The following is a 15,727-nucleotide window of genomic DNA, read 5'->3' on the forward strand; positions in this document are numbered from 1 at the left end:
CAGGTGCCATTTCTTATTCCACTCCCTTCCAGTTGTTAGTATCCTCCTCATCAATTACTTTATATTTACATTGTTGGTGTTGGTATTCAGTCAGTTTTTAGTCACGTCCAATCTTCATGACCCCATTTAGGGCTTTCTTGGCAAAGATACTGGAGGGGTTTGCCATTTCCTTCTCCAGCTCATTTTATAGGAACTGAGGCAAACAGGGTTAAGTGACTTGCCCAGGGTCACACAGCTAGTAAGTGTCTGAGGCCAGATTTGAACTCGGGGAGATGAGTCTTCCTGACTCTAGGCCTGGAGCGCTAACCACTACATCACCTAGCTGCCTAAGCTGGTATAACTGGCTTTTAATGGTGTGAGGTAAAGAGGAAGATCTTCCCCTATCCATCCCTTTCAACTTCTTCATTACATTTAAGAATTGCCTCTTCTCAGCAGATATTAATGAGAATGGCTTCATTGATGAGGATGACCTCAAATGCATCATCCAGAGACTGCTAAACACTACTAATGTGGGTGACGAGTTGCTAAATAATCTGACTAAACATGTATGTACCTGATGGGAGGGGGTCAAGGGAGGAAGGGTGAAATGTGATCTTCCCTTCACCACTGGTGGGGCCCACAGGGCTTAGGAGAGGTGCAGCAAGTGTAACCTTCACTGATTCAGTCCCTCAAATAAGTGGCTAGGAAAGCAAGGGAGAGAGAGAGATTGCTCTGTACCATCCAAACTCTCCCTCATGATGGCCAAGTGCATGTATTTGCAAAAGGCTGACTTTACATGGGGATCAAACATGTGGCCTTGGTCTAAGTAACTGGGTATCATAGCTAAGTAAGCTACATTCACTAGGCCATTTTCTTGTTCTCACTCACTGCCCTGCCCTGCCCTTTTTGAGGAACTCGGGGGGAAGTTCCCTGAAGGGTCACGGCAAATGTTCCAAGTTTTAACTCCAGGCCACATGGTAAGTCTTTGCTATTTATAGTTTTAGGGTTCTCAATTGGATCATACTGAGGGATGGCCAAGAGAAATCATAAGGTCTTAGGTCTAGAATTAGAAGAAATTTAATAGGTCATCTAGTCCAAACCCCTCATTTTATAGACGAGAAAACTGAGGCCCAGGGAAGTTAAGTGACTTGCCCAAGGTGACGAGGGTTGTGTGTGGGATTTCTGACTCCAGAACCAGTGCCCTTTCCACTGTACCTTTAGGGCTAGCTCATCTTGCCTCTAGAGTATTTCAGGGCCTTGAGGGAAGACTTGGCCAGGCCTTTGACACATAAATGGCAGCCCAGCATTTAATGATAACAATCCCACTGCTGGATTTGGGGCATTTCCCCCCTTCCTAAGAGGAAGGACATCCCATTCACACTGGACTTGAGTGTTCCATGACTCCATTTCTCTTGGGCTCTAGTTTACTATCTTCCCTGTCAATTTTATGAAAAGAAATCAAAGTTGTAACTAGAGTAGAGTAATTAAGGCTCTTCCCCAAGGTACTGAAATGTAGAGTATGCTGGAAGCATTTATATTCCTTCAGCAACTGGATAGAAACAGCTGAACTAAGCCCCTAGTTAGCAAGAATACTTTCTTTTTTTTTTTTTAGATAGGAAGTGTCCAATCAAGCAAGTAGCATTGATTAAGCACCTACTACCAGGTGGAGTGGAGTGTACTTCCTCCTCCCCTTGTCCCCACTTAACTATATTCCAAATGAAATCTCCTTCCCTATTTCTTTTCTCCCTCCTTGGAAACAGCTTGGAGTCTATGCTGCTCTTCCCTTTCCCCCCATCCCACTCCCTGGAATTAAAAACACAATTGCATTTGTTTTTATTGTCCTGTGTATGGAAATTGCTAGTTACAACTCTGTAGTTGTCATATCCTTCCCCCACCCACCAATGGCAAAATCCAGTTCCATGGCAGGGACTGTGTGCCTCTGTGTGTTGGGGGCATGAAGGAGAATTAATATAGGGAAACATGCATGGGGAAAGAGTACAGGTATGCCCTGACCCTAAGCCTTCTCCATGAAGCTATCTGGGAGCCCTCCCAGCCAGAGAAGGAGGATATAGCTGGCAGAAGAACCAGACCACACCAAATCTTTGGAGGGCATAGGAATAGAGAGCTCATTACTTTGTAGAGTTGCTTACTTAAAAAAAAATAAATCTAACCCACTTCTCGACCTCCAAATGGCACTGTACCTTCTAGGGACTATCAGGGTAAGGCTCCCTGGGGCCTCTAGCCCAGCTTGGCTGTTGTAAACAGCATGAGGTTACCAAAATTCACACCCGAGGTGAGAGGGAAATGGTCAGGGTTACTTAGCAGATGGCTTACTGGATGACCCTGGGGAATTCCTGAGCAAAGGGCCAAAGCCAGGGGGTACCTCAATGCCTTTTCCCTTACCCTTTCTCTATCTTATTGTTTGTTCTATCTCTTGGATGCCTCATTTCTTCTTTCTCCATTGCAGATATTGGGAGAATCAGACATGGACAATGACCACATGCTATCTTTCTCAGAGTTTGAACATGCCATGTCCAAATCCCCAGATTTCATGAAGTAAGGAACTTTCCCCAGTAGCAGCTACAAAAGGGGGGGGGGAAGGAGAGAAAAAGGAGAGGGGAAGAGAAGAGGGGAGGTTACAAAGCAGAAAGTCAGGCACCTCTAGTCTCTCTTTGGCCAAGAGAAAGAGCTACCTAAGTCTTTTGAGGATGGTATTTAGTCTTTAGATTGCTGAGTAGATTCTATGAGTGTCACAAAGACTCATCCTTTTTCCTGGGATTAAAAAAAAATGTTGAATTAGGCATCTTATAAAGGCACAGAAGGGGAGGACAAGTAAATAGAAAATCATTGATTAGAGGAGAATGGAAACTGGACCTCTCAAGATGAACTCCACTTTGTTCTACCAATGGAATACACATAGTCCAAGCAGAGATCATGGAAGATAGTTAATGCATCTGTCCAGTTTCTCATGGGTCCTTGTCCCACTAGGCCCTTCTCCTTCATTTTTATCCCGTACAACCATACCATGAAATCACCTCATCTACCTCCATCCAATAGGATGCAGAGAAGGTCCCTTGGTCTATCAATAAGCACTCACTAGGTGCCAGCAGCTGTGCTAGGGGATATGAAGAAAGGTCTTCATACACACTCTCTGCCCTCAAGAGGCTCATATTCTAATGAAAGAAACAATATGCAAAAAAATTGTCCATACCAAAGATATGGTATGAATGGAAGGCAATCTCAGGGAGAAGGCACTAGCAGTGGGAGGAAGCAGGTGGAATTTGAGTTGAGTTTACAGGAAGCCTGAGAAGGTAGGAGTTAGAGGTAAAGAGGGATAACATCCCAAGCAAAAGAGCCATCAGAGAAAGGCCCAGAGTCAGAATATGGAATACTGTGTTCAAGGAAAAGTAAGAAGCTCGATGTGGCTGCATCATGGAGTATGTAGAGGCAGACAAAACATAAGATAATTGGAAAGGTAGGAAGAGAACTGGTTTTGAAGGACTTTAAAAGCCAAACAGGATTTTATATTTGATCCAGCAGATACTAGGGAGCTCATGGAGTTTATTGACTGGGGGGAGTGGTGACAGTCAGACCCAAGCTTCAGGAAAATCACTTTGATGGCTGAATAGAGAATGGACTGGAATGAGGTGAGACTTGGGGCAGGGAGACCAATTAGAAGACTGTGATGATAGTAAGGCATGAGGTAATGAGGGCCTGTGCCAGGGTAGAGTGGAGATATCAAGGCCTCCTATGAGATTATAGAGACAGAAGTTATAATGTAGACACAGGGCAGGACTTAGAACGCATAGGATGATAGATTTAGAGCTATCTAGTTCAACCTTCTTTATAGAGGGGCAAATTGAGGCCCTGATCACTTAAGCGACTTGCCCAGGGTCACACAGGTAACTAAGTGGAAGAGCCATGACTTGACCCCAGGTCCTTTGATTCCACATTCAGCTTTCTTTCCACTGTACCATGTTGACTCCTGAGTTTTTAGGTCCCAGCTGAGCCTAGAAAGATAGAAGAAACAATGAGGAAAACAGCCTAGCTTTCTAGCTGTGTGACCCTGAGCAAATCACTTAACTTCTCTGGACCTTACTTTCCTCATTTGTAAAATGGGAAAGGTTGTACCTCATCAGAAAAGTCCCTCCCTGTTCAAACATCCTGGGATCCAGGTGTGTATTTGTCCAGGTGGCAGCCCGGTGTAGCGGAAACAGTCCTAGATCTAGAGACTAAGGAGCTGAGTTTGAATCTTAGCCCTGCCATTAACCATTCTGCTCTCCACAGCAGTTGTTCCAAACCTTCTTGTCTTTCCTCACCCTCCCATAGCACTCGCTTTCCCTACCCCCACCCTATATTCCTTCACTCCAATCTTAGAAGAAGAGGTAGGCTTTCTCCTTGACAGGAGCACCCCCCTCCCAATGTACCCTTGATCTCATCACTGCCATCTTCTCCAGCAGTTTGCTCCTACTTTCATACCCACTGTACCTCCTATCTTCGATCTCTCCCCATCTACTAACTCCTTTCCTTCTACCTATAAACACACTAGTGTCTCCCCCGTTCTTTAAAAATAAATCCTCACTTCATCCTACTATCCCTGGTAGCTCTTGTCCTATAACTCTTCTCCCCTTCTCAGCTAAACTTCTTGAGAAAGGCACTCACACAAAGTGCCTCCATTTTCTAGACTCTTACTTTATTCTAAACTCTGTGCAATGTGACTTATGATCTCATTCAATTGAAACTGCCCCTTTCCAAAGTGACCAGTGATACCCTCATTGCCAAATCCAGTGGCCTTTTCTCAGTTTTTATCCTTTTTGGTTTGTCCCTCTACTGCATTTGGCATTGTTGAAGACCTTCCCCTAGATACTAAGTTTTTGTGGTTCCCTTTTATCCTTTTAAATACTCCTTTTCAATATCCTTTGATGGTTCTTCATTCATGTCACACATACACACACACACACACACACACCCAGGTTCTATTCTTGGGTTATATTTTTTCCTCTATACTTTCTCATTAAGTGATCTCCCTGGTGCTTAGAATAGGACCTGGCACATAGTAAGTGCTTAATAAATGTTTGTTGAGCAACTGACTGATGGATTGACTACTAATTAGCTTGTGACTTTGAGAAAATCACTTTATCTTTCTGGGCCTCAGTTTCCTCATCAGTAAAATGAAGGGAAAGGTTATGTATATCAGTGATGACTGCAATCCTTTGAAAAGGAGTTGGGGCCTCCAGAGGGATACAACATGATCAGAGAGAATTGGAAACCACAGATATTCTATCAGACCAACCCCATTAGAACAAGCAGAATTTCCTGTAGCATCCAGCACCTCCTGAATATTCTGTTCTTCTTCTAGTTCCTTTCGGATTAATTGCTGGGACCTCTGACAGTGAAGCTGCCTTGCTGAGAACAACCTAGCCAAATGGTCTTCTGGCTGTTACATGGGAGAGCTCTAGAATCCTGTTCATTCCCTCTGATCTCCAGATGTTAAGGGTGGGATATGGTTACATGTGTATCTCTGCTTTATTTAAGAGAATAAAGTTATAGGCAGGTATTTTCCTTACCCTTCTGGCTCATTGTTCCTTGAACTTAGGCAGTGACCATATTGGGATATAAAAAAGGGCTGAACAGAATGAGTAGACTCAGTTAAGTTGTATGTAACATCCCTCTTGGCCACACTGTCCATCAAGTTTACAGACTATAGTAAGGTTGTCAGTGCTTGGGAGGACATTTTACAAGATGATAATTTTTGAGAACTGGTCTTGACCTAGTGGAATGTTCAACAAGAAGAAATGTTAAGCTATATGTAGCATCCTCTCAGGTATAATCAGGTCCAGTAGGCTGTTTCGGAGCCTATTAATTTAAGTCACAGATGAGTTCTTGCTGATGTGGAGACATTCAAATCCAATAGAAAAAGTATCTAATCAGGTCCCAGCAAGCCAGCAGCAAGCCAGCGGTAGATCCTAAGCCCTAGTGCAGTGGAACAGGTAAATATCAACACCAGGACCCCCCACATGCCTCGGCATTGCTAGGGGAACAGGGCATATTCCAGCTCTGAGAACCGTCACGTACTTCAATGTAACCCTGGGCATACAGGTAACCTCCAGTGGCCAGACCACTACATGTTTCAGGGTAGCCCCCAGGGAAACTGAGGCCCGCCGGCCTCAGTAAACACCAGACACCACTCAGCACCAGGTAAGCTGCCAGATCCCTGTGGCCTCCGGCAGCACCAGCCACCCCCCCCCTCCACTCCCTCAGTGCAGCGCCAGACACAAGGGTCCCCCGTGTGCCTCAGGGCAATGCCAGTATAGCACCAGGTAAAAAGCCAGGGCCTGCAGCCCCTGGCACAAGGAGCCTGACACAGTGCTCCTCCCACCCTAGGAGCAGAGCTCAGATTTAAAAGAAAGGGAAAAGGCCAAAAAAGATAAGAAAACAAAACAAAAGAATCTGACCATAGAAAGTTATTTTGGTGACAGGGAAGAACAAGACACAAACTCAGAAGAGGACAGCAAAGGCAAAACTCCTATGGGCAAAACCACAAAGAAAAATGGAAAATGGTCTCAAGCCCAGAAAGAACGCATGAAAGAACTCAAAAAGGAGTTTAAAAATCATGTAAGAGATGTAGAAGAAAAACTGGGAAGAGAAATGAGAGTGATGAAAGAGAATTATGAAAAAAGAATCAACAGCTTGGAAAAAGAAAACAACTGCATAAAAAGTACAACTGGTCAAATGGAAAAGGAGAAACAAAAATCCACTGAAGAAAACAACTCCTTAAAAAGTACAATTGGCCAGAGGCAGCTAGGTGGCACAGTGGATAGAGTACCGGCCCTGAAGTCAGGAGGACCTGAGTTCAAATCCGGGCTCAGACCAAACACTTGACACTTACTAGCTGTGTGACCCTGGGCAAGTCACTTAACCACAATTGCCTCACACACACACAAAAAGTACAATTGGCCAAATGGAAAAGAAAGCACAAAAAGTAACCAAGGAAAACAACTCCTTAAAAGTTAGAATTGGGCAAATGGAAGCTAATGACTCTGTGAGACATCAAGAACCAATTAAACAAATTCAAAAGAATGAAAAAATAGAAGAAAACATAAAATACCTCATTGGAAAAATAACTGACCTGGAAAATAAATCCAGGAGAGATAACATCAGAATCATTGGACTATCTGAAAGCCATAATCAAAAGGAGGACCTGGACAGCATCTTCCCAGAAATTATCTAGGAAAACTGCCCCGATATCCTGGAATCAGAGAGCAAAATTGGCATTGAAAGAATCCACCAATCACCTCGGGAAAGAAATCCCAAAATAAAAACTCCAAGGAACATTATAGCCAAATTAGGCTATTAGGTCAAGGAAAAAAATATAGCAAGTGGCCAGAAAGAAAGAATTCAAATATCGGAAAACCACAATCAGGATTACACAGGACTTAGCAGCTGCAACATTAAAGATCGGAGGTCGTGGAACATGATATTCTGGAAGGCAAAAGAGCTAGGACTACAATGAAGAATCACCCACCCAGTGAAATTAAGCATAATATTTCAAGGAAAATGGTCATTCAATGAAACAGAAGAATTTCAAGCTTTCATAAGGAGAAAACCAGAATTGAACAAAAAATTTCGTCTCCAATATTCAAGAACCAAGAGAAGCCTAAAAAGTTAAAAATAGAAAAGAAAACATAAAAGGTTCAGTGGAGCTGAACTGTTTACATTCCTACATGGGAAAATGATACTTGTAATTCTTAAAAATGTACCACTACTAGTACAGCTAGATGGACTATGCATAGATGGAGAGTACAGGTATAAGTTGAATTTGAGGGAATTACATTAAAAAATTAAGGGATGAGAAAGAGGAGTACACTGGGTGCAGAAGGAAGGCAGAGGTAGAATGAGATAAATTATTTCACATGAAGAGGCATGAAAGACCTGTAACAGTGGAGAGAAAAATGGGAGGGTAGGTGACAGGCATTATTTGACCCTTATTCTCATCACTATTGGCTCAAAGATGGAATAATATACACAATCAGTTGGATACAGAAATCTATCTTACATGACAGGGAAGTAGGAGAGGAGGAGATTAAGTAAAGGGTGGAGAGACACAGAAGGGACGGCAGATTGGGGGAGGTGGTAGACAGAAGCAAAACACTGGTAAGGAGGGAAAGGGTGAAAGGAGAGAGGGATAAACAGGAGGAAAAATAAGATGGAGGGAAATACACAGTTATTAATCATAACTGTGAATATGAATGGGATGACTTCTCCCATAAAATGGAAGCAGATAGCAAAGTGGATCAGAAAACAGAATACTACAATATATTGTTTACAAGAACACATTTGAAGCAGAGATACACACAGAGTAAAGGAGGTAAAGTTCTAGAGCAGAATCTATTATGCTTCAACTGAAGTTTAAAAAAGGGGTAGCAATACTGATCCCAGACAAAGCAAAAACAAGAATAGACCTAATTAAAAGAGGTAAGGAAGGAAACTGCATCTTGCTAAAAGGTACCATAGACAATGAAGCAATATCAATACTAAACATATATACACCAAGTGGTATAGCATCCAAATTCTTAAAGGAGAAGTTAATCGAGTTATAGGTTCATAACCAGAGATATAAAGAGCATTATGAAATGTAAAATAGATAATTTTGATTATATTAAATTAGAATAGCTTTTGCACAAAGCCAATGCAGCCAAGATTAGAAGGAAAGCAGAAAGCTGGGAAACAATCTTTACAGCAAGTGTTTCTGATAAAGGCCTCATTTCTCAAATATATAGAGAACTGAGTCAAATGTATAAGAATACAAGCTATTCCCCTATTGATAAATGGTCAAAGGATATGAAAAGGCAGTTTTCAGATGAAGAAATCAAAGCTATCTATAGGCATATGAAGAAGTACTCTAAATCACTTCTTTTGCAAGGCAATTGGGGCTAACTGACTTGCTCAGAGTCACACAGCTAGTAAGTGCTATATGGATTTGAACCTAGGTTCTCCTGACTCCAGGGCAGGTGCTCTATCCACTGCACCACCTACCTACCCCTCTAAATAATTTTTGATTAGAGAAATGCAAATTAAAACCACTCTGAAGTACCACTTCATACCTGTTGGGTTGGCTAACATGACAAAAAAGGAAAATGATAAATATTGGAAAGGATGTGGGAAAATTGGGACACTAATGAACTGTTGGGGAAGTTGTGAATTGATCCAAACATCTGGAGAGCAATTTGGAGCTATGTCCGAAGGGCAACCAAACTGTGCATACCCTTTGATCTAGCAATACCACTACTAGGTCTGTATCCCAAAGAATCATAAAAAAGGGAAAAGGACCTACATGTGCAAAAATATTTATAGCAGTTCTTTTTGTGATGGCTAAGAATTGGAAATTGAGGGGATGCCCATCAATTGGGAAATGGCTGAACAAGCTGTGGTATATGAATGTAACAGAATGCTGTTGTGCAATAAGAAATGATGAGCAAGCAGACTTCAGAAAAACCTGGAAAGACTTGTATGAACTGATGCAGAGTGAAATGAGCAGAACCAGGAAAACATTGTACATAGTATCAGCAACATTGTGTGATGATCACCTATGAATGACTCAGCTCTTCTCAGTAACACAATGACCTGAGACAAGTACAAAGGACTCATGAAGGAAAATACTACCTACATCCAGATAAAGAACTGATGGAGTCTGAATGCAGATCGAAGCATGCTTTTTCCACCTTATTCTTTTTCCTTTTGATCTATTTCTTCTTTCACAGATGTGACTAATATGGAAATATGTTTTACTTGATAGCACCTGTATCAAATTGCCTTCCATTTTTGGAAGAGGGGAAGGCAGAGAGGGTGGGAGAAAAATTTGGAACTCAAAATCTTATAAAAAATGAATGCTAAAAATTGCCTTGCTGTGTAATTGGGGAAAAATAAAATACTACTAAAAAAAGAAAAAGTATATAATTAAAACATGGAAAAAACCATAGATAATAAGGGAGTGAATCAAGTAGCAAAACATTCTCTACTGATGTTATCATCCGATTCCCCTTCAGTTTCTCTAACTTTTGAACATGGTGGAAGGATATAGTCACTTTGTGCTGATAGGCCAAGGTGCACACTTCCATACACTGGGTTCTGTTTCTTGAAGTCTTTCCCACAGGGCTGGCCAAAGGAAAGCGAGACATTTGCTTTTATGGTCTAGATGGGACATAAAAGGTTAAAACACCAAGTACACTATTATGTGTGGTCTCCCCTCACTGAAGTTCAGGACCTTACCATTCCTTCACCTACTTCCCCCATGGATTTTTTAAACCTCTTGACATGTAGAACCTCTTTGGATCTAATCAACATTGGAGGTTTATACATAGTACTTTGTTTGGGGGATGGCGAGGTGGAAACAGAGAAATATGGTGGAAAGAACACTAACTTTGGAGTCAGGGGACCTGAGTCTAATGATAACTACATGACCTTAGGCAAGTCACAATCACCCTGAGCCTCAGTTTCCTCATCTATAAAATAAAGGGATAGGATTAGATTCTGTTTGATTGCCCTTCCAGCACCAGATGTGTGATCCTATGATCTGGGACACTCTCTCAGTCTTAAGCCATGTGGGAAATGTAATCTTTTGGACAAATCCCTTTCCTGTATAGTAATTGTAGGAAATAAGCTGGGGATCACTGTGTAGGCAAGTCCTCCATTCATTGTTACACGTCTGTTCCAAATTTGAGTTTCAAGGGCTGTTTGGAACTAGATATGATTTTCCTATCATTAGTGATGAGGCTTTAAATGAGTGTCTTTCCCCCAAAGGCCTATGTTCCAAGAGGATATCTGGTATAGCAAACAGCAGAATTGGAATCAGGTACCTTTATTCATGTCTGAGATCTACAACTAACTAGCTTTGTGACCCTCAGTAAATAATTTCCCTCCTCCCCTGAACCTTAGTTTCCTCCTCTGTAAAACGAGGGGATTAAAAACAACTCAAATAGCTGATTCCAAGGCCATAAAGCCATATTGTCATTGATCAATAGTTCTGATAATTTCAGCTTCAGTTCTAGGCCGTGAGAGCAGGGGGAGGAGATCATATTATGAAAATGTAAGGCAGGAGAAGAAGCCATGTTGGTTAGAAAGAGCTTGCTTTAGCAGAGAGAAGAAAAAGATGCAGAAGTGAGGGGGAGTGGAGGGAGAAGCCATGTGTTAGTATAGCTGCTACATTGCTCTGGGCCATTGGAACAGGTGGCATAGGAGGGAAGTAGAAAGAAATTTCTCCTTGCCTTTCCTAGGGGCAGACTTCCATTTCCTGTGCCTTTGGTATTCTACCATCCAGAAATAGGATGACAGGGGTTTTGCCCTAGGGCACAAATAATTTTAAATGATAATTTTTAAAAATAACATTTTATTCTCCCCTCAATTACGTGTAAAAAACAATTTTCTCCATTCATTTTTTAAAAATTTGAGTTCCAAATTCTCTCTCTCTCCCTCCCTCCTCTTCCCTCTCCCTAAGACAATAAGCAATCTGATAGAGAACATACATACATAATCATGTAAAACATATTTATTAATCATTTTGTGGAAGAAAACTCGAACAAAAAAAAGAAAGTGAAAAAATAGTATGCTTTGGTCTACATTCAGATGTCATCAGATCTTTTTCTGGAGGCAGATAGCATTTTTCATCTTGAGGCCTTTGGGATTGTCTTGGATCATTGTCTTGCTGAGAATAGCTAAGTCATTCACAGCTGATCATTGTACAGTATTGCTATTATCGTATACAATGTTCTCCTGGTTCTGCTCACTTCACTCTGTATCAGTTCATGTAAATCTTTCCGGGTTTTTCTGGAAGCATCTTGCTCCTCATTTCTTATAGTACAATAGTATTCCCTCACAATCATATGCTACAATTTGTTCAGCCATTCCCAATTGATGGGCACCCCCTCAATGTCCAATTTGCCACACAGAAGAGCTGCTATAAATATTTTTGTAGAAGTAGGTCCTTCCCTCCCCCTTTTTTTTATCTTCTTGGGTTACAGAACTAGTAGTGTTATTAAATAATAATTTTTAAAGAAAATTTCAAATTTTTTACATTATAGGAGTGTATCCTTTACTTAGCAAGAATAATTTGTTAAAATAGCAAACTACCAGGACAGATAAGCCCCTCCTTGCCTAGCCTCCAACTATTCCCTCTCCTCTTCACTCCATCAGCATTCATAACCTTGGCCTTACAGTTTTACAGGACCTCTTTGCTCAAGGTGGTCCACCTGTCATAAGGTCACCACTCTTTCAGCCAAACTGAATTTTTCTTAATTATTTTTTTCATTTTTTTTGGGGGGGGGAGGTTAGGCAATGGGGTTAAGTGACTTGCCCAGGGTCACACAGCTAGTAAGTGTTAGGTGTCTGAGGCCAGATTTGAACTCAGGTCTTCCTGAATCCAGGGCCAGTGCTCTATACACTGCGCCACCTAGATGCCCCTATTTTTTTTGCATTTTTCAGCTCCAAATCTATGATTCTGTGTAATTAGGATCCCTCCTATCCTCTCGATAAAAGACTCCCTTTGGTGTACACACAGACACACACCTACACAGACACTGACACCCCCCTACACGCACACACATTCACACACACTGCCCCCCCCAACACACACACACAGGACAGCTGAGCTCAATGAAGTGTTAGGGAAAAAACCTTTCTGATTGAATTCATTCACATAGATGTGTGAATGACAGACAGCCCCTTCACACAGAGGCTGGTTAGCTCAAATGAGTCCCTAATTGGAATTTAAGGAAGTATAACCAGAGTAAAGAATAAATATTCTGGAAGCGTTTTTTCGGGGTGGTGGTGGTTGGTATTTTGGATATGTAGGGATACCAGTAGGTAGGCCACCTACCTCTTCCTCACTCCCTACGTTACTCCTCTAGGCTCTTCCTGCTTTTCACAGCTTCCTCTACTTCTGAACCTACAGGACTCTCTCTCTAAAGGCTCCCAAAAGTCCGAGCTTCCATGGCTAGAGAGGCAGGAGGGGCAAGGAGGACTTTGTGTCTATTTTGTTCTTGGTGCTTATAAATAAGGAATGTTTGGCCCTGACAAGCCTAGGGCTACAAAGCACCTCAAATGAAAGGGGTGAAAATCTCATAAGTGGGCAAAATGTGAGCTTAAAGATCAGAGATCTGGAAAATATATGGCAAGAAAACATAAGGTATAACCACATTGGTTAAAAAGAGCTTGCCTTAGGAGGAAGAAAAGGCTGTAGAAGTGGAGGGAGGAGAAGAGAAATGGAGAGAGGAAGGAGGAAAAAAGAGGAAGGAGGGGAAAAGAGGAAAATACTATATATTAGTATAGCTACTACATTGCTCTAAATTGTAAAAAAAAAACAAACCTGCCATGAGCAAAAAGTACTGTAGCAGAGTGGGGGTAAGGAATGATTCCTTCCCTTCACTGGGTCTGTACTCCCTTCTCTGTAAAATGAGGAAGTCAGGAAACTGAAGCCTGTGTAATTACAAAATGACTAAGCTTGTCCTCAATGACAACCAGGCCTCTTTTCCTTCTTTGAAAAGTTGGGGAACTGTGGGTATGGAACATTGTAAATACTGTCAGATTAAGTTGATATGTTGGCTAGTTTTTCTAAATTGCCTTTTTTTCTCTTAAAATTTTATTTTTTGGTTGTTGTTAGAAGAGATGACTCTCTGAATGGGAGAGGGAAGGGGAAAATTGAGAAATGCATATTAATGCACCGTTGGTGGAGTTGTGATTTGGTCTAGCCATTATGAAAGGCAATTTTGGAATTATGGCACCAAAGTGACTAAACCATACATGCCATTTGACCCAGTGATGCCACTACTAGGCTTATACCCTAAAGAGATGAAACAGAGGGGAAAGACCCAAATGTACAAAAATATTTATGGTGGCTATTTTTATAGAGGCAAAGAAATGGAAACCAGGAGACGTGTTCATCAATTTAGAAATGGCTGAAAAATTATGATATGTGAATGTGATGGATTATTATTGCCCCAGAATAAATGAGAAAAAGAACTATTTCACTGAAGTCTTGGGAAGACCTATATGAACTGATACAAAGTGAAGTCAGCAGAATCAGAAACAGTTTACATAGTAACAACAACTTTATGCAGCATTTGGGGCTACTTTTCTAATTTGTACTTACCCTGATAAGGCAAGTACTCAGAGGGAAGATACTATATCCCCTTAGGGCTCTCTAGAGTTGGCTGTCAAATCTTGTGTAATCCTGACTGTGGCACCACGATATTTGAATTTCTAGATGCTTGTAATATTTTCTCCTTGACCTAGGAGCTCTAGAATTTGGCTATTCACGGGAGTTTTCATTTTGTGTTCTCTTTCAGGAGGAGATTAGTGGATTCTTTCAACTTCTATTTTACTCTCTGGTTCTAGAATATGAGGGCACTTTGATAATTTTTTGAAAGATTTTGTCTAGATTTTTTTTTATCATGGCTTTAAGGTAGTCCAATAATTCTTAAATTATCTCTCCTCAATCTATTTGCAGGTCAGTTATTTTTCCAATGAGATATTTTTCTATTTTTTCATTCTTTTGATTTTGTTTTATTGTTTCTTGATGTCTCATGGAGTAATTAGCTTCCACTTGCCCAATTCTCTCTCTCTCTTTTTTTTTGGGTGAAGTGACTTGCCCAGGGTCATACAGCAAGTACATTTCAAGTGTCTGAGGCCGGATTTAGACTCAGGTCCTCCTTACTCCAAGGCTGGAGTTCTATCTACTGCACCACTTAGATGCCTCTCAAGTCTAATTTTTAAGTAACTATTTCCTTCTGTGAACTTCTGTACCTCTTTTTCCATTTGGCCAATTCTGCTTTTTAAGGAGTTCTTTTCTTCAGAGGATTTTTTGTGCCCCTTTTACCATTTGGTCTATTCTATTTTTTAATATTTTCTTCAGTATTTTTTTATGTGCACCTTCTTTATCAAGTTGTTGACTCTTTTTGCATGATTTTCTTGTATCACTCTCATTTGCTTTCCCAATTTTTCTTCTACTTCTTTTATTTAAAATTTTTTTTGAGCTTTTCCAGGATTTATTCTTGTTCCTGAGACCAATTCACATTTTTCTTTGAAGCTTTGGAGATAGCAGTTTTGACTTTTTCTTCTTCTGAGTTTGCATTTTGATCTTCCCTGTCACCATACTAACTTTCTATGGTCATGGAAAAATAGTTTGTCTCCATCCTTTTGCGGGTTCTGCCATGCCAGAATTCATTTTAAGGTGCTATTTTAAAGTTGTTTGGAGGGGAATTTTGGAGAGCTCAAGAGAGTCCTTGCTTTTTCTCCACCATCTTGGCTCCACCCTCCAAAATATTAAGTTCTTTTTCCTTTTGCAGCTAGGCAATGGGATTAAGTGACTTGCCCAGGGTCACACAGCTAGTGAGTGTTATATGTGTGATGCCGGATTTGAACTCAGGTCCACTGCACCACCTAGCTGCCCTCAAAATGTTAATTTCAAAGAGAAGTATTCTCACTTGATAAGTTTAAAAGGGCTTAGCATCTCATCACTTACTTTATTTTTAAGTCTTTTTTTAGGTAATTGGGATTAAGTGACTTGCCCAGGGTCACACAGCTAATAAATGTCAATGTTTGGTCTGAGGCTAGATTTGAACTCAGGTCCTCCTGACTTCAGGGCCGGTGCTCTATCCACTGTGCCACCTAGCTGCCCTCATAACTTACTTTAAATGAGATGACTGGGTTCATTTGCTCAACTCTGCCCCTATAATTGTAAATAAAAACAATTTTG

At 41.1% G+C, this 15,727-nt stretch overlaps 1 protein-coding gene across 1 annotated transcript in view; it reads left to right on the forward strand.

The window, feature by feature from the left end:
- The window catches only part of CIB4 (calcium and integrin binding family member 4), an 81,332-nt gene extending 75,804 nt beyond the window's left edge, over nucleotides 1–5,528 (forward strand). The window contains exons 5-7 of the mRNA XM_020983729.2: nucleotides 436–545; nucleotides 2,447–2,535; nucleotides 5,339–5,528. Coding sequence (XP_020839388.1) covers nucleotides 436–545; nucleotides 2,447–2,535; nucleotides 5,339–5,369 — 230 coding nt within the window. The 3' untranslated portion in view covers nucleotides 5,370–5,528. The remainder of the gene's footprint in view (nucleotides 1–435; nucleotides 546–2,446; nucleotides 2,536–5,338) is intronic.
- Nucleotides 5,529–15,727: the final 10,199 nt, after the last annotated feature.

This window comes from Phascolarctos cinereus, unplaced genomic scaffold (genome assembly GCF_003287225.1).
Source record: "Phascolarctos cinereus isolate Bilbo 61053 unplaced genomic scaffold, phaCin_HiC Scaffold_2;HRSCAF=192, whole genome shotgun sequence".
NCBI lineage: Eukaryota > Metazoa > Chordata > Mammalia > Diprotodontia > Phascolarctidae > Phascolarctos > Phascolarctos cinereus.